The sequence below is a fragment of the Vigna angularis genome, chromosome 4 (assembly GCF_016808095.1).
Source record: "Vigna angularis cultivar LongXiaoDou No.4 chromosome 4, ASM1680809v1, whole genome shotgun sequence".
Taxonomy (NCBI): domain Eukaryota; kingdom Viridiplantae; phylum Streptophyta; class Magnoliopsida; order Fabales; family Fabaceae; genus Vigna; species Vigna angularis.
The window spans coordinates 41,439,993-41,466,990 of record NC_068973.1 but is presented as its reverse complement, the minus strand read 5'-3'; the positions used below and the strand labels follow the sequence as shown (position 1 = coordinate 41,466,990).

General features: G+C 32.6%; 4 protein-coding genes across 6 annotated transcripts; 2 read left to right on the top strand and 2 right to left on the bottom strand.

Moving 5' to 3' along the window:
• Positions 1 to 6,406: 6,406 nt before the first annotated feature.
• LOC108341094 (uncharacterized) lies at positions 6,407 to 7,522 on the bottom strand. Of its 2 annotated transcripts, XM_017578720.2 has the most exons (4): positions 7,226 to 7,502; positions 7,067 to 7,144; positions 6,913 to 6,975; positions 6,407 to 6,613 (listed from the first exon to the last, which is right to left on the bottom strand). In XM_017578720.2, the coding sequence occupies exons 1-3, from the start codon at positions 7,388 to 7,390 to the stop codon at positions 6,916 to 6,918; spliced, it is 303 nt and encodes a 100-aa protein (XP_017434209.1). In that variant the 5' UTR covers positions 7,391 to 7,502; the 3' UTR covers positions 6,407 to 6,613; positions 6,913 to 6,915. The 2 variants fall into 2 exon arrangements, with proteins under 2 accessions (XP_017434209.1, XP_017434208.1); XM_017578719.2 differs by having other exon boundaries at positions 6,407 to 6,975; positions 7,226 to 7,522.
• A 3,999-nt stretch (positions 7,523 to 11,521) lies between these two features.
• On the top strand, positions 11,522 to 16,576 carry LOC108342981 (uncharacterized). 2 transcript variants are annotated; one of them, XR_008248330.1, is made up of 8 exons: positions 11,522 to 12,646; positions 12,862 to 12,985; positions 13,488 to 13,617; positions 14,058 to 14,094; positions 14,184 to 14,421; positions 14,989 to 15,099; positions 15,181 to 15,279; positions 16,022 to 16,576. XR_008248330.1 is itself a non-coding variant. In XM_052876190.1 (7 exons), the coding sequence occupies exons 1-6, from the start codon at positions 12,416 to 12,418 to the stop codon at positions 15,084 to 15,086; spliced, it is 858 nt and encodes a 285-aa protein (XP_052732150.1). In that variant the 5' UTR covers positions 11,522 to 12,415; the 3' UTR covers positions 15,087 to 15,099; positions 15,181 to 16,576. The 2 variants fall into 2 exon arrangements, 1 of the variants encoding a protein (XP_052732150.1); XM_052876190.1 differs by having other exon boundaries at positions 15,181 to 16,576.
• A 1,346-nt stretch (positions 16,577 to 17,922) lies between these two features.
• Positions 17,923 to 21,272, top strand: LOC108340929 (SWI/SNF complex subunit SWI3B). Its single transcript, XM_017578499.2, has 5 exons — positions 17,923 to 18,632; positions 19,051 to 19,476; positions 20,135 to 20,270; positions 20,611 to 20,741; positions 20,831 to 21,272. Exons 1-5 carry the CDS (start codon positions 18,012 to 18,014, stop codon positions 21,020 to 21,022), a joined length of 1,506 nt encoding a protein of 501 aa, XP_017433988.1. The 5' UTR covers positions 17,923 to 18,011; the 3' UTR covers positions 21,023 to 21,272.
• A 710-nt stretch (positions 21,273 to 21,982) lies between these two features.
• LOC108342318 (psbP domain-containing protein 3, chloroplastic) lies at positions 21,983 to 24,354 on the bottom strand. The gene is made up of 10 exons (XM_017580075.2): positions 24,219 to 24,354; positions 24,085 to 24,136; positions 23,890 to 23,993; positions 23,581 to 23,646; positions 23,391 to 23,471; positions 23,197 to 23,279; positions 23,011 to 23,086; positions 22,616 to 22,734; positions 22,499 to 22,543; positions 21,983 to 22,334 (listed from the first exon to the last, which is right to left on the bottom strand). The coding sequence occupies exons 1-10, from the start codon at positions 24,295 to 24,297 to the stop codon at positions 22,308 to 22,310; spliced, it is 732 nt and encodes a 243-aa protein (XP_017435564.1). The 5' UTR covers positions 24,298 to 24,354; the 3' UTR covers positions 21,983 to 22,307.
• Between the last annotated feature and the right edge of the window lie 2,644 nt (positions 24,355 to 26,998).

The window sequence follows — 26,998 nt, the reverse complement described above, 5'->3', positions numbered from 1 at the left end:
GTTGGTGGAATCCGAGGAGAAAGGCGCGTGAATGGATGGTTAGGGTTTGTTAAAGTGTGAAGCGTAAAGGCCAAAGAGACTAAGGTCTTGAAGGATGAAATGGTGGGAAAGCTGCTTTCCCCACGCTCATGCCACAGCGTTTCTTCACTGTCACCGAATTTTGCTGTTCGCTTGCGTATGAGAATTATTTTCTTTTGCCTTAACATTATTTCTCATAAAATTTTAAATTAAATCTTACATTATTTAATTTAAATTTATATATATAATTAAATTTCGTTTCTTTTCTTGAAATAAATTAAAATAAATTTCTGTTAATTTTTATTATTAATATTTTGTGTGAATACTCTGCTAAAGAACATGTATTGTTTTCTATTCTTTATTATTACATGACATATTAACAGTTAACAAGAATTACTTAGTTCTGGAAATTAAATACGCAATTAATTTTTTATGAGAATAAGAAAAAATTTAAGTCTTTAGTATAAACATGTATGATTAGTTGGTCTATTCCAGTTTACAAGTACTAAAAAGTACGTCTGCACCCTCTTAATGATCTCTTATAGACTTACACATATAAGAAGTGTTATGTTTAATTCATTTAAATATGACAAAAATTCATTTACCTTAATATTAGTTAGTGTTTACTCTCTGTTTCAGTTGTTTCCATCAAAACAATAGATTTATTAAAAGGTTGACGAAAGAAACAGATAATTTTTTAAAGTTTGAGTTGAGAAGAGTATATCCATAAATATTAGGTTGTTGACGAAGAAAAAGGAGTAAATCTTAGGGATTTTGCATTGATGAGCACAAGTAATTAGGCTACTTTTAGCTAAAAAGAAAGACATTATATGGATAAAATATGAACAAAGGTCTTCAAAAGTTATTTTTTTAAAAAAGAAGAAAGGGAAATCCAACCTCCATCATTCAACTTCCTCTAATTAATCTGCAAAATTCTCTCCCTATTTTATAGACACTACTTGGGTGAGACCTTGAATCATTGATGGGATTACCCTAATAAAATCAACCACTCTTTACTCCACAAATTCATGATGATGCCATAAAAGGAAGGTAGAACCAACTATTTATTATTCTCTTTCATTTGTATATTGCGAAATAATTTTATATGTTTGTTTTTTCTATTTAATGGTAAAAAGAAATTTCAGGACAATATAATTGTCTCAATCTGAAATGAGAGGCAGTAAACAAACTCAGTGAACATGCCTAAGAAACGAAACAAAACAATGTAAGATCTTTGTGTTTTGTTTGACATCAATAATGCAAAAGCCTATCATTTAACCTATTTAAAGGCTTGACTTAATCTAATCTATTTATTAAAAGAGTTTAGATATGGGCTTTTTAAAAAGTCATTTTGTTTGAATGGACTAGACTGTGGACTTTTAAAAAAGCCTACTAGACCTAACAATCCACCTCACTGATAAATAATACTATTTAATAAATATATTAACATTGAATATGTAATATTCTATGGTTAACAACTGAAGTTGTGTCTTGCTTCAGCAAATTTAAAATTTATGTTAGAATTAAAACTATTTTCAATATAATACCTATTGATTCTATTGATTTATTTGAGGATAGGTAACTGGTTTGTAAAGATAGATTAATATAGCTGTATTAAAAAATTCGTGTATTTAAAAATTCAATGCGTAATATTTCGAAAGGTTTAGAAACTTATTTACGATCCACTTACTGAACACAATATGATAAAAAAAATCATATTCTATTGTAATTTAGTATCAACATGATATAAGAATTTTATCTTTACACTTATTTAATTGTCACTCTTATATGTCTTATTCTTAAGAACATTAAGTTAGACTCAATAGCATAGGATAAATTTTCTTTGTATGTATAATCTTAACATATAATTAAATTATAATGGTGAACTAAATATTAAATTTTTTTTTATTCAAACACTTTTGAAGAAAAATATTTTAATTATAATATAAATTTCACAAAAACATTTGCAATTTTATGGCAAACCTTGCTGATATTAATTTATATCGTAACATATATCATTAATTTTTTTATTCAACAATATTATATATAATTATAGTTGTAATTATTGTGACACAAATTGAAATTATATTATTTATTAAAATATTCAAGATAGTATTTTAATATTTTAAAAATATTAATTATAATTTTAAAAATATTAATTATAATTTTAAAATCTTGTATAAAGTTTTGTAATATAAAAGCTTACATAAAGAAATATAACATTGGATACTTTAGTTAAAATTGTATTTTTATAATTTTCATAATTTAAAAATAAAATAAAATTCAACCTTTAGAATACTATATATAGTTTTAATGAAAAATCATCTAAACATCATTAATATTATAACCTACCTTTATTTAGTCTGAAATTTTATATACATAAAACAATGAATTGGATTATTTTTATCTTGTTTTTATCATACCATATTTTATTATATTCTATTTTCTTATCCTACCTAATCATATTCACCAAATGAGTAATAAAAGTCAAATAAAATCTAAAAAAGGGCAATAATAAAATTAACTTAACTCAAGATTATACAACAGGTCAGTAAATAAAAACAGATGACAACACTATAAACAAGGGTGAGAGCGATTTTGTGAATGCCGGCTGGGAATGCACACTTTTGTGCAATGCATGCACACTAATTTAAAAGGATAGTAAAAATCCAACATTCATTTACTGTTCATAAGTTATATGTAACTAAGCATCCTAACTATATTTTGGTGCTGAATGATCTTTAAACTATATTTTGGTGGTGAATGATCTTTAAACTATATTTTGGTAGTGAATGATCTTCATATAACATACAGTAATCTATCTCAGTTCAATCACATCCGTCAGAAAATCACAATCCTGCTACTACACTCAGAAAGAGCAACTAGAAAGTCAAATTTATTTCGACATAATTTCTATAGCTTTAGTGTCTATTCAGTCATACAGAAGTAGTGTCAACTACCAAGTGCAAACAGTGTACACCAGTGACAAGAGAACAATAAATAGAGATTAGAGCAGAGGCAATAAACTGGAGCAACAAAACAAGATAGTCTCTAAGCCGACAAACATCACGAAGTAACGGAGAAAAAGTTTAAACATGGAAAACCCCAACAGTACTAAGTAGCTTCATGGATGCAAAATTGCCAGTGTTCACAAGACCCTGCTCAGATTGCCCCCAGTTGACATTTTCAAATAAATACATTCTCTCTTACTGATTGCTAATCATCCAAAAGGGGCAACATAGAAGAACTGTTGCAGGATTTCACCTCCAATTAATTTCTACCAAGGAGATCAAATGTTGGTAGATTTCCAATTTATAGTTGAACTGTTGAAGTACAGGGTGAAAACATAGAAAAACAAATATTGGCACCTAAACAGCTTATTTTGCAATTTGTAGACTGAGATCACAATATTATATCAAAAGGTTTTTTAAAAATGATAGGTGACAAGTTTCAATGCTGCAAACTGAGAAACATATGACACCAAACACAATGGATCAAGAAACTACATTGACATGTATAATCTACATAACAAAAATCTAAATGAGATTCAAGACACGTGTATTCAACTTCTAAAACAATAAACATACGCTTTGGTAACGTTCATAATATTTTAAATAATTTCAAATTTGTAATAAGTTTAATAATGTAAGTTTATTTTAGAAAAATTATGATTGAGGTATCTGGAAAGTGTATAGCCAAAAGTAGATATCAGCTCACTTACATTGCCAATGTCTTAAGAGATTTTGAAAAAAAAGTGTTTTTTAATTGACGTGGTATGATGAGATCCCAGCAAGTGAATGAAGGATTGGATCTAGCCACTTGTAAGCTTCACAACTCAAGACACAAAGATGAGAAAGAACGAATAACAATCACCTAGTTTGTGTGTTTTCTTGGGTAGTTCTTGGATTGAGTAGGTTGTAGTTTGTATGTCTGTGGAAGGGTAAGGATATGGGTAAGGATGACTGAAAAGTTACGTAAGGTTTAGGTCAGAACTTGGAAGAGTCGTTGATGATTCTTAGAGCCAAGAATTGGTGAGGAAAATTTGTGCAAGCTAGATCAATGTAGGTTGAGGTGTATAAGGTTGGAAATTGGATTCTTTGATGACTCTTTGGTAGGGTTTTGCTGAACGTGTGAGGAAAAGAATGGTGTAGGTTCTTCAATTACAGTGGTGATTTGGTGGGGAAATGCCAAATGGTCTTCTTGCTTGGCCTCTTTGAGGATTTAGTTTGGTTTCTTGGTTCTTGGTCAAATCTTGGTCTGCACTTGAACCAGGCTACTCTAAATTGTTCTCCAAGAAAAAAAAAATAAAAAGGAAAGAACAAGAATGGAAACAAAAAAAGAAATTAAATCCCACCATAACATGTGGCTTCCTCTTGAAGTTAAAGAAAGGAGATGAACTTGATCTCCTCAAGGCCTTCCACTTTGGATAAGCTAAAGAACACAGCTAAAAGAATTGTCACTTGACACTATCAAAGGTTAGAATTGTGTATTAAAAGAATTGTGTATTAATATAAAAAGAATTGTGTATTAATGGTTGATGAATGTTAAAATTTGTGTATTAAAGAAGAGTTGAGGAACTAAGTTACATAAGTGAAAAGCTCCATCACTAAAGCAAAATTAGATGAAGAGAGCAAAAAAAATGGTGCTATTGATAAAAATTGTACTGAACTACAAACTATTTCTTTTGAACTGAACTAAACTTAAAAGTAGTTCAGATAAATTGAACTGAACTTCTTAAACTATAATAAAAACTAAACTGCACTGCTAACTACACAAAATTTAACTGATAAGGTTTAAGTTTTCCTGCATTCCTTACTTTGGATTCTCATTCATAGCCCTTTGTTGTTGCCTGTCAATTGAACTCAAACAGAGATAACTCTGAAGAAAGAAGAAAGAGTGTTGGTTGTAATACAATGGCTGCCAATGCAGAATTCAGGAAATGGGAGAAATTGGCTTCGACCTGTTGGTGGCCGCCGTTATTGCCTTCAACTCTGACATGTCTGCCTTTGTTGATCTCAACAAATTTGAGGTTGAAATGAGGGGTGAATTTTGGATAGGATCGGCTGCACAATCTGGTTCTGTAGATCTCAGGTTGGTTTATTTCATTCCATTTTATCTTTGTGGATTCATAAATAACATTTTCGGACTAAGTTTTAGGCAAAAACGAAACTAAATTATCTTCGGTAATTGTTTTGCAGAAAAGCCGTGTGCATGTGAATGAAAATTTCAGAGGTAATTTTTTATTGCAATTGGTCATGCCTTATAAAGAAATTAGAAATGAACATGATGCAATTTCGCGGTTGCAAACGATACAATGGACAAAATCAGTGTTAATAAGACAAATAGTTCATACAATTAACTGCACTAAACTGATATAAAGTTCAATTTTTCTAACTGAACTTAAAAGTAGTTTAATTAGTTTTTAGTATACATCAGTTTAGTTTTTTTTAAGTATATTATAGTATAGATAACTGTAGTTTAGTACAGTTTATTAAACTATGTCCAGCCTTACCTAAGATAGAAATCCATATGCAAGAAATTATCTTGCTGAAGCAAAACAAATTGACGTGACAAAAAGTGTAGTAATAAAGCCAACCACATGGGCGAGTTGGTTAGTTGATTCATTTTTCCATCAAAGCAAAATTTGAATCTGACTATTATCTCCTCACATTTAGTCCAAATTCTTCATCAATTTTGTAGCAGGAGTTGAATCATGTAATCCTTGTATATTGGTGACCTAACTTCTATAGAGTGCAATTATTTCTACTTCTATGCTTTCAATTCTATTTGACTTGATCAACCAAACATCTATGAAGATAAAAGTGTTGCAAATCATGTTTACAGTTTAGATATGAAGTACAACTTGTTGAATACTAATTTTCAGGACTTAAATCCTCTATTCTAGGGCTGATTTCTATAATTGGGTTTGCCAAGGGATTAGACATCTGAAATTAGGAATCAAACTCATTAATTAAGTTTTGAGAAAACTGAGATGATTGAATTTGCAAAATGATAGAAATAAGGACGAGAGATTCTTCTTTACATGAGTCAGGTTCCTACAAATGTTTAACTCCAACAACGTTCTTCCATAAAATATTTTTTTATTCCAACTGTTTGATAAAATTCCCCAAAGAGTTCTATTTGCACTAGTCTGTTTATAGATACATGTTTCTATTAATGCACTTAGTTTGATTAGTGAATTTGTCGCAGTTATTGTTTGATACATAAATCTCTAGGGATACGATACTCTACTTATCAAAGTACTAAAACGTGATTGGTGCGCTTCCAGATATTGAACACACAAACTCACAAGATTCATTGCGCAACATAACGACTACAGCAACTTTCTAATTTGTTTCACAAAACTGATGTAATGCAATTGATAGAATAACAGTAAGCATGAAACTATCCTCAACATTGCTTCATGGGTAATGGCAGGACTTATTCATTACAATTTTATAGCATCCCTCCAGTCTCGTGAAGCATGGAAGGTTATTACAAACGTTGATTCTCAACACTAAAAAAATAATAACATGACACACCAAAGAAAAAGCTTACCGAAAGAGCACTGCTGCTAAATGTATAACCTAATTTACTGCATCACCATGTAGTATGTTGTCAGAAACAGCAATACACAAAACAGTACCAGTATATATAATTTATCTGAGATGAAATTGAGCATGCATCAAAACACAAGATATGCCTTATTGATATTGATTTCATTTTTGACCCCTGCGCAGAGCATTACAAGTGCAGCAATAAATCAAGACGAAGCCATGCCCCCTGACACACTTACATGTAGAGGAAAGACAGGGATCTATCTATGTATCTAGCTTCATTGACTATGCGGAATGTAGTGACTGTATAGCAGTATATGATAGGCAACAAACTCACATGCTAATCCTCTGATTTGCTTTCTCTGTCCTCGTTTCTTTTTCCGTATATCAAACCCGTTACCTGGAATTGTTGAAATTGAAACCCAATTCATTACAAAAGCGGAAGAAGAGTACATGAAATTGGAACAGAGAGAGTGGTGCAAAACTGAAACCTGAGGATCGGGGACGGGTTTTCGAGTCTCAACGTATCGATAAGGATCGGCTTCGGAGGCGGCAAGTGCGGCTTTTTCCTGTGGGGTCCACTGCTACAGTGAGTGCGCTGTTTGCAAATTGAAGTTTGGAGAGACAATAGAGTAAAGAGAGAAAAGAACCTGCTGTTGGCGTTTGAGGTCTTGTGAGGGTTTGATCCAGAGGTAGTAGGCTAGGGTTCCGGCGACCACCCACGAAGCAAGGTTGCTTCCGCCCCTCAGACCACCCATCGAATTGCTCACGAAGGACCTCGCGTTGCCCAACGTTCTTCTCCAGCTGCTCGCCATTCAAACCCACCAACAGATTACAGATTATAGGGATTTTTTCTATGGTTTCAGCGAAATTGGTACCGTCTTAAGAATCAAGAGTGACTCGTATTAGCTAATTACACAACAACCCATTTTTTTTTCTACACCAATTAATTTTTTTTATACAGTAGAGTGAAATTTATAGAATAAATTTAAAAACTAAAATAAAAATAAATAATTAAATTAGAACCCAAATCTGTTATTAATTTCAAAAATAAAAATAATGGTAAATATTTAGGTTGATAAACTAAATTAATACTAATCTATACATGAAAAGTGCACACAAATATTAATTTTAGCAACAACAAAATTCAAACGAACAAAGTTAAAATGACAAACATAAAATTACATTTTCATTTTTTTTTTAATTTAGGTGTTGTTCTTGAGTGAACTTGAAAGAGAGTAATTGAGGGGATTTGAGAGGATAAATTTTTTTGTCGTTTATTTGAGTGAATTTATAGGTAAATGGGAGTGGATTTGAAAGTAAATTTTTTTAATTTGTCACATCAATAAAATCCTATACTAATTCTCACAAATTTTACTTCTAAATCCACTCTCATTTATCTCCAAATTCACTCAAATAAATAACAAAAATATTTATCTTTAAATTTTCTCAAATTCTATCAATTACTTTTTCCTAAATCTACTGTAGATAACAAGACCTTAGTACGATAACATGATCAACTACGAAAGCAACTTGAAACAGCAAGGTGCAACTGCACGTGTTCAAACACAATCATCAACCAAAATTGCTAACAGTGACGCTACATGACCAACACAGACCCGCAAATACCATTATTCCAACATTTGGATAAACTGCCATTTCTTTTATATTACTCTCTAATACAAATTATCTTAAGTATAAATTTAGAATAATTACTAAGAAAGTATTTCTTTGGTATACGAAAATTAATAGTTAAATAATTTTGTGAAACACTTTTTATTAATATATTTTTTCATTTACCATTGTTGATTAGGCCATGAAAATTTTCCTATTCATTCAAACTTTGAAATATCTCATTGGATAGGAGACATTTAAATTAACAAATTAATTTTTGACAAAATTATGTCTTTTTTTTTTAAAAAAAAGTTAACTTAAAATGTGATATTTCAATTCACTTCTATCTTCTATATTACTAGTATTAAATATTATAATAGAATAAGAGTGAAGAAAAAGTGTTAAATTATTAGTATTTTTATAAATTTTTTAAAATACCTTAAAATTTACAAGTTTACCGGTATATAGGGTTGATAAGTTCCTGATACAAGTTCTTCTCATTCTCTTTATGTTTTTCAATGTTCATATTTGTGTTTGTTTCAACATGGATAGAAAGATACTTTAATACTAAAATAAGTTTGAAATCAAATATAAAAATAATTAATGTGTATTAAATCCTTATAATTTTTTAATAGAATTTCTATACGAATTAACCTAATTATAATTCAAATTTATTTAATCCTGATTATTAGCTTAATCAAAGTTATTTACTTACCTTATGTCAAAAGTTTAACCGTCTGATTTTCTTTTCTACGGTGTAACTGACCAATTGTCTGACCATTCGACTGATCATTAATAAGGTCTTTGACTCCAAAAAGTAAAATAAGTATTTTAAAAAGTTTAAACGAAAATCAATTAAAAAACAAGAAACAAATACATAATTTAAATAATTAAATATTACCATATATCAAATCAGCACAGCAATTCCCATCAAAATCGGTTTTTACATTGTTAAATATTTTTCTATTAGATCACAGCTTTTTCCAAACCTATTGTGACAATGACATTTCATTTCATACTTTATTTCACATAAATTATATATGTAAAATATAATATCGATTTCAAACTATCAAATATATATATAAATTAACCTGACATATAAATTTTAAAATATAATAAGATATGGTAATTTGAACATGTTTTTTAATTTTAATATTTTGTTTATAAAAAAAATATCAGGACATAAAATTTAATTTAATAATTTCATCAAAAGATTTATTTATTTTTTAAAATACTAATGATATACCATTTAATAGAAAATATACTATACAATGTAATTTATTTGTATACTAAAATAGAAAGTAAAAAATTAATTTACATATTTTATATACTTGAGATCAGAATTAAAAAAAGAAAAAAAAAGAGTAATTTCTTCCTCGCCCAAATAATGAAACGAGCTCTGTTGCTCTGAGAAAGCGTCGCTGACAAGTCACCAACAGTTGCACCGGAGATGCACAGTATCCATCAATCCGTGTCACAGCCGCGTGGGCTCTTTACATGCAAATTCCAAAACAAATACTAACACCTCATCCATCCCAATTTTAACAAAATTTAATATTATGTATATTTCATTAAAGCCAACCTATATTTGTTCTTCTTTTAATTTTGATATTCAATCGATCCCGATAAATTGGAATCCAACTCTATATTAAAAAATATTGAAGTTAATGAATCATAAAGATTTCCTAAATAACTTTGCCTTTTGATTTTTCAAAATGTAAAAATTAAATGTCTTCTTACAAAACTGTTTCTTTGAAATATTTTATGAAGTATATGTTGTGTTATTTAATATAAAAAATATTTATAGTATGAATATTTTGTTTGTTTAAATAATTTTAAATTTTAATAAGAAACATTTTATATTTTGCTTCAGATATTTAAAAAAAATTAATTTACAAAAAATTAGTTTAAGGTAAGATGTGAGAACCTAAAAATTGGGTTTTAAAAGAATGATAAGTGCATTAAACTATAGATTTAGTATTTTAATATAAATACGAATTTCTGAACAGGTTCATTAGTCTATTTTCATTCTCTTTCTAAGAATTCGGTTCTTCAAGTTCTTTGTTTTCTCTCTACCACATCTCTGCTAAATTTTGAGCTCTAAGAGTTGTTTCCATCACCATTTCGGTGGTTGCATGTGCTGAAATGCTCATCTGTGAATTTGTGAACTAATGCTTGTGAACTGCTTTAAACGTGTTGTGAACCTCAAACTGGTCTAAAACAAGTTACAAGTAGTAAAATTGGATTTAGATCCATAAGTTGTTGATTTTGGTGTTTTAGAGTAGAATTTGAGTCTAAATCACTTTAGTCGCTGGAGAAGGTCACCCATCCATAAATTACTCCAGGCTAAGCACGCTTAACCATGGAGTTCTTATGGGTTAGGCTACCGAAAAACAAATGCATTTTGGTGATATGAGTAGCCAAATCAATTCCTTTAAGCTATCCTTCAACTGTATAGTTCCATACCTATATAGTCTCTAGATCCCTCTCATTCCGGTGTATGTTCGATTCTTCCATGTGTCCCTCCCACTGGAAGCTTGCTAGGAATCGCTCTTTTATTGTGCCTCTTGCACTTCGTGCCTCTTGCACCGACGATCATTCTCCGCCCTAGTCAGGTGTATGTTCGATTCTTCCATGTGTCCCGGAAGCTTGCCAGTAACCGTTCTTTTATTGTGCCTCTTGCACTTTGTGCCTCTTGCACCGACGATCATTCTCCGTTCTAGTCAGTGTCCGGGTGCCCGGGTGTCACATTCTTACTGATATAAATATTTTTATAGTGATATTCTTTTTACCAAACTTAAATATTTTACTATATCTTATTATAATAAATTTAAATATTTTTCAAATGATATCTAAATTAAAACATGTAAATAAAGTAAATAACTTAAATATTAATTATTTAATATAATAATATAAACCACTCAAATATTAGGTATTAGTTTTTAAAGGAAAATTTACAACTAAAATATATCAAAGATATAAACGGAACTATAACTTTACGCTAGAATTATATTAAACTTTTTTTATTTAACATTTAAACTTAAAGGTTTATTTTTTTATTCTTTTAATAAACTTTTAAAATAAAAAAGCAACAAAATCGTGTCCTATAATTACTTCGTATAAATTAGTAAAAAGAAATTGAAAACAGATAATATAAAAGAAGTTTAAGAACTATTTAAAAACATGTAAACTTGGGTCTAGAAATAATATTTATAATGATAAAAACATTGAATTGCAGAAAACATTGTGATAGAATTGTTTTGCAAAAAGAAAGTGAAAAGAAAGGAAGGAAGTGTGTGGGTCCCGGGTGACCACAATCGCAGGCTGTCCGGTTGGGTTTGGAAAACTGAAGTGTCGAAAACTGAAACCCTGGTTCTACTTTTCCTTTTTATTTATTAATTTAATTTTGTTTTCCTATTGATATTGATTCACTCATTCATTCCTTTGATCCAAGTCTCTCTCTTTGTGGCCGTTGCTTCTTCCTCTTGCCTTTCAATTTCCTTCACTCTTTGAGCCACAATGAATGACTTTCACTTTTCTCCCACTCTCCCTCCTATTCCTCCATCTCTCCACCCTGTCAACAAACATCATCGTCACCAACAACAACTGCAACAACCATAATTCATAATTCACAATTCATTACCCTAAAAACCAAAACCCTTTTCTCTTGTCGATTCTCTTCTCTTCTCTTCTACCAAAAACCCAGATTCTTTTTCACTCTCACCATCACCTTTTTCACCTTCTTACTCCAATCACTCTTCTATCCCACCACCCTTCCTTTTTCAATTCTCTTTCCCCTTCTTCCCCACCACAATTCTAGGGTTTTTCCATTCTTCCTTTTTTTTTTTTTTAATTTTAAATATATAAAGAATATAATTTCCAAATCCCCTTTTTCTCGCCACTTTTAATTCCCTAGGTTACCCTCTCAAAACTGTGCCTTTCGATCTCCCCTTCCTCTCTCTCTCTCTCTGTATATATACTTCCTTTGATTCTCAGTATATTTCTTCTAAATCTTCACTCTCTTGTCCTTTCCTTTTGGTTTTCTCCACACACCCACACGCAATTCTTCTTCCTTCTCTTTTCCTTACCATGTCTTAGCAGCCCAACCCAAATCTCAATTTATCTCTATTCATTGCGTGATTCATTGATTTTGCCTCTCCTCTCCGTTGCTGCTGCCGCTGCTGTTGTTGTTGTGTGCCTGTGGCGGAGCATAGTGATCGTTGTTAATGGCGTACCAAGCGATCCAGGGTCCGAGTTCGGGATCGAGTTCGAGTTCGGGGTTTCAGATACTCAATTCTCCTTTCGGAGACACCACTTACACCAAAGTCTTCGTCGGAGGGTTGGCCTGGGAGACTCAGAGCGAAACCATGCGCCGCTACTTCGAGCAGTTCGGCGAGATTCTCGAGGCCGTCGTCATCACCGATAAGAACACAGGGCGATCCAAGGGCTATGGTTTCGTGAGTATCTCTTTTATTCCATTTTTGGATTTTATTCGTTATTACTGCTGTTGTGCTGTCACTACCAACACTACACAACACGCCGTTTGAGAAGTTTGTTGCTTTGTGTGATTCGGACTGTGTCTTATCCGAAGATTCATATTCCATTATATGATTTACATTTACTGTAGAATGACTTGGTTTCTATCTCGTGTGCATGGATTTGGAGGGTATAGGTGACTTTCCGGGATCCCGAGGCTGCAAGGAGAGCCTGTGCTGATCCAACTCCTGTTATTGATGGTAGAAGGGCGAACTGTAATCTAGCTTCACTTGGTCGACCACGACCCCCTTTGCCTTATGGTATCGTGTCTGATTCATCTTCCTCGCTCTCAATGAATTTAGCTATGTAACGTGCTGAACTTACATTGCAAATCTGCGTTATAAAATTTAATTGTCATGTTGGCTTCGTCAGTGACGTCATCATCATTGTCGTTTACTGTTGTTGATATTATTATCATTATCGGACTTCCACATTGGCGTGCCTCTGATTTCGTGATAAAGTTATAAGTAGTGATGGAAAGAGATCGAAAGCTTCCACCCCTTAGTGTTTAGTACTGTCATTTCCCTAAACTTATCTTCTGACTCGTATGGACCACCGTTTTTAAAAAATTTACTTACACGTGATGCCGTCTGTCTGATCTAGTAACATATTGCTTGCAATTTCTGATTAATCAACGTGTTTATTTTGCTTCAACAACTTTCTTCAGATGTGTAATGGTCTGCATCAACATAATCGTTCTAGTTTAGTCTTCCTACTCAGATCGCTTTTATTTTTGTGGTTGCTTCTTCTTAACTTTTACAGGACGGGTAAGACCTGCCTCCCCTTATGTTGGAAGTGTGCAAACACCTCGCGGTGGCTATGTTGGAGGCTTTGGGTACCAGCAACCGCTTTCTTACAGCTATCAACAAGGATTAGTTTACCCTCCATATGGGTGAGTGTGGTTTGCAAAACAAATTTGAAAGATTTATTTTCACTGCTAAAAATCATTATTTTGTTCGTTCCTTGTACTTGGTTATATATCTACACACAATTTTTCTGTACGTTTATTACTTTACTCGTTATCAACTCACATTTCACTTTTGTTGGGTGTTAAGTGACGGTGATGGCCTCCAAGGTCAATTTTCTTCGCGATGCAGTAGTGGTTAATCAGGAGAGCATAATCCTGAGAGATTTGGTTTTTAGTTTTTTTGTTTTGTTGTGTTTGCAAAGCCTATTTGAATTGGATATAACGAACTAGTAACTGTTTGTTTATCTCAGTGTGTGCAAGGCGTTCCTAACTACATTTAAATTGTTCATCAGGATGTATTACACCAGAATCATGCTATAAAGGTGATCTTTTCAACATTATATGTGGTTGTTTTATCTTTGCAGGTATACGGCATATGGACCAGAGTACATCTACCCACAGGTTGAATAACCTTTCTTAATTGTCTTAGGAGAATTGATCTTGTTGTTTGTTCACTGCTGACCTTTTTCAACTTCCATCTTGTCTAATAGAGTCTGTATAACCCATATATGGGGCAACAGTACCTTCAGTTATATGGAGTGCCTGGAACAGTGAATACAACTATTTACCCCTATGGACAATTGGGTCAGGCTGTACCTAGTGGTCATGGTTATTCGGCAATGCAGGGTTATACAGTACCAGGTCATCAGATTGTGCCCTATGGGGGATCTAATGTTAATGCCATAACAACTTCACCTATGCCTGCCATTCAAGCCTCATTTCCCAGTGGTATTGTTGTCAACCCTAAAGAATTTTCATCTATGACTCAGGATGTACCCTTTTCTTGCTATGTTAATTTGTACTTTTCACATGCCCAAATTTCGTGTGATTGCAAGAGTGCTGCGATACATATATTTTTCTTCATTTTTCTTTTCAGCAGCCATAGGAACTAACATTAACTTGAAAATACGTAAGCATGGAACCATTTACTTTTCAGCAAGTACTGATAAGCCAATAATGCAATGAAATTTAAGTTACTGGCATATTGTCCTGCAAATATTTATTAAATAGGTGATTTTAGTTATTGTGCTCATATTTATGTTGGAATTTGGAGCATGGTATTGTCTTAGACGAAGCAGTTTTGATTAAATATAGCTAAAAATGGTGTTTTGATTGGTGGTGCATAACAAATATGTGAAGAGTGTTTGATATTCTTTATATGTAGTTTGGAGAGGTACTGTCTATGTGTTTGTACTTGTAGAATGAGGCATTGAAGCATCCATGCGGGATCTCTTGACTTCTTTAGTCTCTGTGTAAAAGGATGAGAAATGATTTGCTAGTGTGTTGATTTTTCAGGAATTGCTGCACCGGTTCCTGGCCAACCGCAATTTATTGTTCCTGCTCCTTCTCCTCAGTTCATGCAAGGTGGTGGTCCTGACCAAACAGCTGGGTGAGGGGGCGAATAAGGTGGGCTATTTTTTTTTGTATCTTACAGTGAGGCTCTTTATTTCCAATGTCAACTTATCTTTTGAAAGTATCATCTTACAGGTATCCTTAGTTTGCAGCAGGACTAAGAGAAGTGGAACTGCTACTTGAGTGGCGGGATTCCAATCTAGCCTTGGAAGTTAATTATTTTGCATTCTAGAGGTATGTTGCTTTGTTTTACATTGCCTTGATGAGGATGGTGAAAATGGGTTAAACTTGCAATTGATAACTTACTTTTTATCTTAATAAGCTGAGAATAGTAAATAGACATCTTACATTTCTTAAAATTATTATGGAATTGGGATCCTTCTTGAGATTATTTTGTCTAATTCGAAGCTGTAACTTGCAATCCTATTTAGTTTAACACAATTGAGTTCATAAGGCTGGGTCAATATGCTCCAGGTAACATCTGCTTGTTAATTTGCCTCACATTGAATATTAGTGAGCCATGTCTGAGTTAAAAACTCAGTCCTCTTGGCTCATTTCCTGCTGTACTAATTGGTAAGAATAGCTCCTATTATAATCTTAAGTAAAAAAGGGGAGAGAAAATTAGTGACTGCAAGATTTGTTAAAGTTCATATTTCATTATGTTTATTTCGTGAGGGTATTAATTCGCCATGTTATTGATGTACAATTCTTAATTTGTCCGTCTCTCTAAGTAAATAGAGGTTTGCAATATAATAGTATTAACTTTTTTTTTATACAAGTATGTCATTATGTCTGCTATATTTTATTTTGGCATCTTATTGATATTTGGGTCTCATTTACTCATGGCATGAAGGTTTTATTGCTCTAGGGGATCTGATTCCTATATTCGTTGTTTTCTATTGATCTGAAATTGAAAAGTTGGCACTGCAAATTATATTCTTTAGCTAGGTTATCTAACAAATGTTATGATATGCAGGTCATATAGTCATGCTCACCAAGTTGTGTCTGAGTCGCTCCAGATGGGGAAGGAAACTGGAATGTGCGGGCTGCTTTTCCATTTGGACATTTACACTAGTGTATTTATACCTAATACTACCTGTACTCGAGAAGAGTGGCAGTAGTATTGAATCAATGGGTGCTGGAATAGGTTTCCAGCTGCCACGTAGGGAATAAACTTCTGTAAAAAGGAAAATCACGTCTGAATCAAAATATGATTCTTTGTAGTCTTGTCCAGCATTGAGTTTGTAGATAGTTGTCAATGTTGGTGCATTGTGTGACGATGGATGGTCCATCACATTGAATGTGATTTTTGTGCATAGTAGTTGTCAGGGATTCTACTAGAAGACACGGGTGTAATTTTATGATTTTAAGATCCTGCCGATTATGCAGGGTAGAACCATCAGTATATTCCATTAGAGAGGATTGCAGTGGTCCTTTAGTGTTATTATTTCACCGTCATTCAGCACGGAGTCAAATGTTCCACATTTTCTTGAATTAATTTTCAACCTTTTCGTCATGGTTCACTCTATAATTGCTACTGTTCACACTTTCTTTTCTGATTTTTGTACATGTCAACTTCTTTGTAATCAATGGTGGAATCGCAATAATTGCAAATCGTGGTCTTTTCGGCTTGACATTGGGTTGGATTGTAATCACAATGATGCATTAGGTTTATGTAATACGTAGTAGTTTACGTAATACGTACGCATAGATTGGTGACGACTGATAATGCAGGTATGTGTATCAATGCAGGCTTGATCCAGAAGAAAACTTAAAGAAGAAACTTTGTATCGTGCAGCACCAAAATTCCTTCACGAGAACTGAAGGGAGTTGATTGATTGAGAAATTCCCTGATATGGATTTATTTCTTATATATAAAAAAATGAAGTTTTAAATTATGTCACATTAGGTTAGTTCTCTATATTAAAAAAAGTGTGAAGAGTTAAAATTTACTTGTATTAATACTAATTTTAATGTTAATTTAAACATAAACAAGTCATTTATAAATACTTTTATGAAATGATTCATGGTCAGATTTTCTTAATATTTTTTTAATCATTTTATCCCCTGAATTTTAATGATAACTTATAATGATTAAATGAAGAGTTCTGGATTTAAGAAATAAAACGTGAAATTAAGATTTCTTAATGAAAAGTTCGTGAAAATTAAAGATTTTGAATGATAATGAAGTATTTTACTAATAAAAGACTGGCAAATAATAATAATAATAATAATTCAAATATTGAATAAAAATGAAAATCTAAACAGAGAGAACAAATGTATCAAGACAAGATTGACTAAAGTTTTTTTTTTTCACTTTTGAGGGGCAATATATTTTTTTAAAATGAATGTTTGTTTTTTAAAATAAATAAATAATGGCAAGTAGTGCTTTAAATATGACTTATGTGTTTTAAATATATATTTAGTTATTTTAATAGTACTAAAATCACATATTTTGAAATTATATTTTATAAATAAACTTTTAAATTATTAAAAGTTAAGCAGTATTTTAAAATAGGGCTTTTTTGTATTAGAAATTGTATTTTAGAACAAGACATTTTAGGTAGAAGTATTTAAAACAAATCCTTCCCACGTTTGTAGTTCTTTCTTTAAAAGATGATCGATTTTAATAATTTTTTTATTGATTTCTATAATTTATTTATTTTATTATTTTTTGTGACATCTAACACACGAGACATTCTAAATATTTTTAAGTTTTAAAGATTGAAATTTATTCAAAGAAGCTATAAAAATACAAATCTTACAAGAATATTGTAAACAAAGATTACAAAAAAAAAAGGCATAAAAAGACATTTTGATTGAAGAAGAACTTATAACATCCATAAAGTATAAAAAGATATTTATTTCTAAAGATCCGTTGCAATTTCTGAATGAACTCTTAATTAGTTACTTCAAAATCACATAGATACGTAATTCGAATCTTGTAATAAGGGCGGCCCAGTGACATGGCCACCACCGCCACCTCTGCCCCCTCCGCCCCCTCCTCTGCTGCCGAACCTTCACCTTCTTCTGCGGAAACCCCCCCGGCCCCAATTCCCCCGAAGCAACCACCGCCTCCCCCGCAGCCTGCGTTGGCAGCGGTGAAGCCGGAGGCGCCATTGTCCGACCCGAAATCTTCCGCGGACGCGAACGTAATCGTGGTCCCGAGCTACTCTCGATGGTTCTCGTGGGACTCGATTCACGAAAGCGAGGTGCGTCACCTACCCGAGTTCTTCGAATCGGCTTCCAAAAGCCCTAGGGTTTACAAGTACTACAGGAATTCTATCGTCAAGTTCTTCAGGTACAATCCCACCCGAAAAATCACCTTCACGGATGTCCGCAAAACTCTCGTCGGAGACGTCGGTTCGATCCGCAGAGTCTTCGATTTTCTTGAAGCTTGGGGCCTTATCAATTACCACCCGTCTTCGTCGCTGACCAAACCCTTGAAGTGGGACGACAAAGAGACCAAAACCGATTCTGCGTCCAACCACACCGAATCTTCTTCCGCTCCCGCTAAACAAAACACGAAGAGACTCTGCAGTGGCTGCAAAGCCGTTTGTACCATTGCTTGTTTTGCTTGTGACAAGGTTACTTTTTATCTATTATTTTTTGTCTTGACACAACTTAGAAACAATTTAGTATATCTGGTGTTATTAGCCTATGATACTTGTAGTTCTATCTCGATAATTTAGAGTATAGATGTTTACATTGAAGGACACTATAAGTTACCTAGTGAAATTTTAACACTAATTGGAAAATAATACACGAGGAATTGTTGTATGATCAGAGACCATCATGTCTCCATATATGTGATTAATTTACATATATGCATTATTTTTTTAATTTATGACAAATAATTAGTGGAACTTGATTATGAGTCACGTGATGGTTATGATTTATGGCCATGGTGGTCTGGACCATACCACAGTTTCCCCAGATCTACCTAAACTACAACATCTAAGTTTTCTTTAGCATTTGATAGAGAAAAAGCTGAAGTGTGTGCAGTATGATTTGACTCTTTGTGCGAGGTGTTATGTTCGTGGCAATTATCGAGTTGGTGTGAGCTCTGCGGAGTTTAGGCGAGTGGAGATAAGCGAGGAGACAAAGACGGATTGGAGCGAAAAGGAGACAACAAATCTTCTGGAAGCTATTACGCATTATGGTGATGATTGGAAGAGGGTATCTCAGCATGTTGCTGGCAGAACTGAGAAGGAGTGTGTTGCTCATTTTTTGAAGCTTCCTTTTTCTGATCGATTCCAGAGTTATGAACAACAACCTGCTGTCAATGGCACTGATGACAGTTCTAATCAGTTAAAGAGGGTAACTAATGCTGATACTGAATCTGATTTGGATAATGTTGCCTCAGCTGAATCTAGTAAGAGAATGCGTCTCACGCCTATTGCGGATGCAAGCAATCCTATTATGGCTCAGGTTCTTTCTTGCTCTCTTTATATAGAAAGACGAAAAAACGAACTGCACTAACCGCGCTATATCTTAATAATTAGATGGTTACCAGTGTTGTCAATAGCAGATCATGGAAAATTAGAATCCATTATATCATATACCAGATGCCACTGTGGGAAGATGGAGGAAGTTGCATGGTGGTTGAAATAGATGATATACATCAATTAAGTTCTATGCAAATTAAACTAAAATGCATAAAAACTAGCATAATATTAACTCAAAAGTTCAATTGGTTGGACAATTGTGGAGATGATAGGAGGTTGAAGTAGGAGGTGACAGAGGCTGATAGAGGAATCCTCCCTAGATCCTTACGTGAAGGTGAACCGAGGTTTCTGTATTCTGTATGGGGGAAGTTTAACAGATTTTGTGTGGGTGGTAGGAGTGCAATAGCCGTTTGTGCGAGGCACACTGCAATGTCTTCGAGATTGCAGATCCGAGGGACTCCGCCACACAATAGCTCCATAGTGGCTAATTAACTTAAATGGCAGCTAATTACTATGGTCTTGGATAGATTTTTTAACACAGTTATTGATAGCTGAACTGACTAATGGAGAAAGATCTCTTTGGAAGTCTTTGTGTGTCATAAATATAATATATTAACTCTTTCTTATACAATGTTTTGCAGGCTGCTTTCCTGTCTGCTTTGGCAGGGTCAGAGGTTGCACAGGCTGCTGCTCAAGCTGCATTGACAACTCTGTCTGAGGTTTACAAAGCAACTAGAATAAATTATCGGTCATTTCCAAGGAGTACATTGCTGCAAGGTGATTACAGGCTTATATGAATGAGTTGATATGTCATCGGTATTAAAGTAATTTATCTGGGAATGGATGGACCGATCTGCATTGTGTTCTTGAATTGTTTGATTGGAATAATTTCTGAATGTAGGTTTGCACTGATATTTGCATCTACATTAGTGCACTAAATTTATCATTTCCTCTTTTCAGTGGTTAACTTTTGTACACGCCCGTAGAAAACTCATTTTTTTTCTCTTTTTTTTATGTAGTTTTTACATGATCTATGTGATTCTGTGAATTGAAAATGGAGACATTAATTTTTAAACTCAATTTCCTTAGCAGAATTGTGGCTTTATGTTTTATGCAGATGCCAGTGTCCCATTTAATGGTAGCAATACTTCAGATTCATTCCAAGGATCTCGATTGCATGCACATATACAGCTTGAGAAGGAAGAGTTAGATGTGGAAAAAGGAATTTCTGCAATTATAGAAGTTCAGGTTAATTTGGTCAAAGTTTATCTTCATGGTGTTTGTATTTACAAAGTTCTATTTTATTTTTGCTAAATACTGGATATTCTGTTCTGCAGATGAAAAGTATCCAAGACAAGCTTGTCCATTTTGAAGATTTAGACCTGCTGATGGAAAAAGAAAGGCAGCAGCTGGAGCAAATGAAAAATATGTTTTTCCTTGATCAACTCACTCTTTTATTTAATAAACCATCTGCTCCAAAAGCCGGAGAATGCCAAGAAGGAAATAGTGTAAAGACGAACCATGTTTAAGAAGTCTCAATTAGCTATTGATCTTAGGTTTAGCGAATGTATTCAATTTTTCTCTGACGGGGTCTTACGAGACTGTTCAATTTCCTGCAACTCTTTCTTCATGTAGAGGGTCGTTTAAATTTTTCAACCAATTGTACATGTAATATGGTAATGCTTTGCTTGGATATGCAGAGGATGCATACGAGCCTTTTTCTTGAATCAACAAAGTAATTTAAATAAATGAATTTAACGTATGAAACAAATACAGAAACATTCATTCTCCCAATAATGTTGTATTATAATTGGACCAATATTATAATTTTAAGCAACTCTTCAATAATCAACCTTCTTATAGTAAACATAACAACCCATTTTATTTTTTGTGATAACAAAAAGTAATAAAATTATAATTATAAAAATAAATATAAATAATTTTTATAATTTAATCAAGACCGTCTTTGTATATTTATTTTGTAGATAATTTTATTTATTTAGTAGATGATTTTTTATTTATTTAATTTAGAAAAATAGTTAACCAAAAAGAGAATCTCTTGTATGTATAGGTATAGATTTTCTGTTTGCAGTCATGATATGTTTCTTTAAAGATTGTACTGTGTAGTAAAATTATTTGAATGTTACTTCCTCTCTTATTCTTTTATAAAAATTAAAAAATATTATAAATGACAATAAGAAATTAATATTATCTAAAACTTTAAATATAACAGTTAAATAAAAATAAAACATATTTCAAAACTCTTTTTGAATTTTTTGTTTTTATTTAATTATAACTTTTAAGTATTAAGAAAGCATTAATTACATAATTTATATTTTCATGTGATAAATACTTTATTGAAATTAAGAAAACTTATTGATTTTCATAATTTTTTGTCAAGAAAAAATCTTAAACCAGACTTAAAAAACATGGAAGTAGTAACACTGAATAGAGGCAGGAAGTAATAAGTTATTGGTGGAGATTATTCATGTAACAAGTTTAACCTCTTATTCAAAGGTTTTTTCTCCAGAAACTTGTGAATCGGACAGATATGACACAGAATCCTTTGTTCATAACCATATTCTATCAAGGCTATGACCACTAATTTCTTTTCTGGCTGCTTCAGTTAAGGCAAAGTTTTATCAGAGGCACTCACATTCACTGTAAAATATCTTATCAATCATCTCAAATTGTATCTTACTGACACTAACCTTATATTACTTTCATTCAACAATTTTGAAGAAAATCCAAATTGGAATAGAAAAACAAAATGAAGGGTTGTGAAAAGGTTTCTTCCTCGGCATAACCATTTCTTCATATGAACCTAAAAGATGCCACTACCTGCAGAAACCAAGTGGAAGTTGAATTTCAATAAACAACTTAGAAGCCACTTCAATGACCAACGCTACTTCATCTTATCCACTACATGTCTTGGATCATCGTAACTTCGTAACCTTTGTTCTATTATTAAATAAAGGATTACTTAAAAAAGAAAACAAGTTCACCTTCTGAACTTCTGAAGCATATTTGTCTGTTTCTTCTTCCACAAACTGCATGCATAAACAGAATTAGACTGAACAGATATTGCAGTGTATGTTGTGAGTTGTGATGAGGCCACAAACCTGTCCTGTCACCGTATACAGTCTGTTATACCAACCATTTGATGCCATCCCAATAGCTGAATATAAATATCTGCGACTCTCACCAGGATTTTGCAGCCAATACTCGATGTAATAAATGCCTGATCCATTATTGGAATTGAATTAAAAACTGAAACTTTGGGTTTTCCCCACGTTTTCAGAACTTGGGAAAGTTTTTCTATGGCTCATTAAGCTCATGTCAGCATATGAATAGGGATCTAAAAACTAAAACATGTATTCCTTAAGAATGGTTTTCGCAAATTTGTCACATTTTACTTAAAAAGAGAAGGACAAAATTTACAACATCCTTAATTTTTTTCCTTATAATCTCATAACACATACCATAACGAACCAATTTCAAAAGTAAAAGTACACACCATTAGATGATCTGCAATCTATTAGTTTAGCAGCTACACCCGGGGGTCTTTGCCAGCTTCTGTCTAGTCCACTAACCTGTTGAATTCATTTTAACGAAAAAGGGAGAAATTTTAGCATTGGGTGGAATAATGAGAAAGAAAACTCTAAACCAAGTAATAATTTTAAATCTGATCATGAAATCACACCAGAGTCTGTGCAAACTCATCAACTTTGCCAAAGGATTCCATCCTAGTGAAATCCGGTCCCAGCCCAGTGATGGCAACGCTCACTGAAGCCACAACAGTAAGCAGATGATTTTACACAAGAAGAAATTATGATGGCTGAAGAGACAAAAAATCAGAAACTCAAATTGCGAAGAAATAAACGCTGAGAATAACACCATTGGAATTGGCTGTTTCTGTTGGGTAAAAGGCAGTTATTGATTTAAATCCATTAGACTCTCCATTTCCCACTTGCCACCCTGATTCAGCCATAAGAACACAAGGAGTATATAATTCAAGAAACTGAAGTTGAGTTGAGTCTATGGTTTTAACTTTCTCTTCAAAGCTTGCAATTCAATTCAAATTCACCTTGGGGAATCTCAATCTTGAACTTGTTCTCATCATCAGTGTACACACGAACATCCTCAGACACGTCTGAGACTCACAAAAATTAACATTATACGATGCATATAGCTAATTAATCAACAAAACATACACACAGTTCCATAAATGTTTTTGAAAGTGTTTTCAATCAGAATTGAAGATTGGTTTTTATAATTAATAAGACATAGATTATGCAGATGAAACTTCAATTCAGAATTGAAAAATATCTATGAAACCGGATCCAAGACACATAATTTATTTTTAAACTAATTAAAAAGAAAATGAGAAAATCACCACTGAGTGCCAATGCATTGGGGACTGCAAATGCAGGTACTGCTACTGCGGTGTGAAGAAGAAGTTGCCTTCTATTAACCCCACGTCCTTCTTCGATGGAAGAACTGAAAGAACAAACACAGATATGAAGACCATGTTGTGTGTGCATAAAACATTGGGAATTGAGAAGCAAAAAGGTAATACTTGAATTCTTACAGTGAGCATGACTTAGTCTTATGATGTTCCAAGGATGCGAGAAGCGATGGACCTGAACAAAAAAAACCTGAGCGAAATGATGACTGATATTGAAGAACATGAAAATGGAGTTAATGGGTAGGGAAGTGTTGGACCTTTATCTGCCTGAGAAGGTGTGAAGTTGCAGAGTGTGGGTCGCACGTGCACACAACAGAACCAGGAAATGGAAGCCATTCCTTTCGGATGAGCTTCTTCTCTTCTCTGCCTTCATTTCTGATTTTGATATTTTTTCGATTTTTAAACCAATAGTATTTCTAGTTCTCCTAAATATCTAAGATTCTGATGGTTTTGTTATAAATGGTTAGCATTTATCCCCTAACCATTATTCGCAAAGGAATGATGAAAACTTATCATGATACACTTTTTAAATTTAACTTGTTTAAAAAACTTGAGTTTCAAATACAAAATTAAGAAAAACAAGTTTAATTAAAACATTTAAACGATGTTTAAATGTTCTTAAACCATCCAAGATGAGTTACAATCATCAAGGAGAAGTTAATTATGATCATATTCGTAATATTTTTAGAAATTAACCAAATGATACCATATGATGAACATTTAATAAAAAATTAGGGAAAGATCTGTTTTCGACAATTTTTACCGTATTTGCAATTAAAAAAATAAGAATACAAAGTTTTACCAAAGATTCTAACACACACTTCAATTTATAAAATGATTTTTAATCTTTTGATAAAAGTAACATAATAGAGTATTTATATTATGAACCAAGATTAATTGGCTCATCACTAATTAGGTAATCCAATAAACCATATAACTCATACAGAAAAATAGTGTCCATGAAAAAACTAATTACAATGTACAATTACAAAGGTCCAATGCAAAAAAAATATGCAATTTTAATATTAATTGTCCTTCTTAATCTTCAATTCATTCACTCGTTGGAAGGTTTCTTACTTCATCTTTATCAATGAAGGTAATGTAGCGTAAAAGAATAGTTATACAAGGTTGAGGTTAATCTCACAATTACAAAAATACAAACACATAAGGTTACTAAATATTTAGAAGAAGAAATGGTTAAAATTAAATATTTACAAAAAAAAAAATACTAAAATTATCGCAAACTCTACTCATAAATATTTTGGACTAAATAAATAAATATGATCTCATATCTACAAAATGAAATTTATATTAGAGTGTTGATTAAAATTTCATTGTGAAAATATAATTAACTCGACTTATTTTATTTTAATTCATCTTAAATTTAAAAAGGAAAATCTTACAAATTTTGACACTAAAAGTGGTGAAAAAAATTACACTATCATATCATGAAATTACGTTATATTTAGAAAATAAAATTTAAGAAAATAATTAATTTATTTGAAGAATTTGAAATTTATTAAAGTAAAATGACTGGTTTAGAGAAAAATTTAAAAAAAAATTATTTCAAATAACTGAAACTATAGACACTAAAAAAAGTTGAAATTCCACATGTTTTCAAATTCTTCCTTAATCATGATTAAAAGAGTACATAGATATAAAAAAGTCAACTCATATTCAATTTAATCCCAACATTTAGCTTAGGTCAACTCATCTTGATTATGAGTCTACTTGACTCAAACTTCGGCGAGTCAACTCATTTCTATCTATAGCAATGCTTCAAGATTCCAGTCGATTTAGTTCAATCTTTCGTCTGAGTCGACTCAGCTTAACTCTTTGATTCAGGCATGCTAGACTAGACCTTCATTCTTGGTGATCTTACTCTACTTTCAGCCTATACCTACTCAGCTCAACCTTTGCTTTAGGCCTACTCGAATAGACATCCTTCACCTTAGGCCTACTCGAATTAACCTTCAGCCTAATGCTAAATTGTCTTAGACTTCAACCAATGTTGACTTATATCGACTTAGTTTGACTTTCAATTAATGTTGACCTGTCTCAATCTCTGATCCAGGCCAACTGGTCTCGACCTTCAATTAGACTAACTCAGCTTAGTCTTTTGCCCGAGTCGGCTCAGTTCAACCCTTTGGCTCCAACCGATTGGGCTGAGCCTTAAGGTGGAGCCTACTTAGCTTGACCTTTAGCATGAGCTTACTCAACTTAGTGCTGTCAAAATGGATCACTTAGCCTAGCCTACAATGATTTTTTTTGTCTCGCTCACTAGTCTGGCTCACCATGGGTTAGTAGGTTAAATGAGTTGACTTATTGACTTAATTATAATTTTTTTTTTCAATTAAAAAAAGTTACAAATTTTTTTAATTCAAATCTAAGTAAATTTAAATCCAAAATGTTGTTAAATTTCAAAACCAATTCAAAATAAAAAAAAATACAATACAAATCCAAAATCTTCTTAAACTCCAAAATATAATCCAAAAGCAAGCTCAAAAAGTAAAATTAGACGGGTTCTACTCGAGTGAGTTGAGTTTTTAGTAAGTCGAGCTTGCTTAAAATTGGTCCTTTATCGAAATTTTAATATTTTTTTCTATCCAACCCGGCTCAAACTCATGGTGGGCTAAATTACTATAGGTTCTAACCATTTTGACAGCATTAACTTAACTCGACCTTCGACTCGCCTCGAACTTCGATGAAGGTCGACTTGTCTTGAATTTTGACCAAAATTAATTATCTCAACCTTCAACTAGGGTTGATCCATCTTGATATTCTATTCAGGTTAACTCAAATTGCCCCTTCGACTTGGACCAATTGTACTCGATCTTCGTTACAGACCAACATGGCTTAATCGAGTGACTCTGATCCGTTCACCTCGACTCTTAAGCCTAATCAACTCACCCTCTGACTTTTGCCTAATCAATTTGGTAGTTCTAAACTTCAATTAATATAAATATTAATTATTTATACTAATAATTATTTCAAAAGTATAAAATATTAGTTATTTAAATTTTATCGGTAAAATATT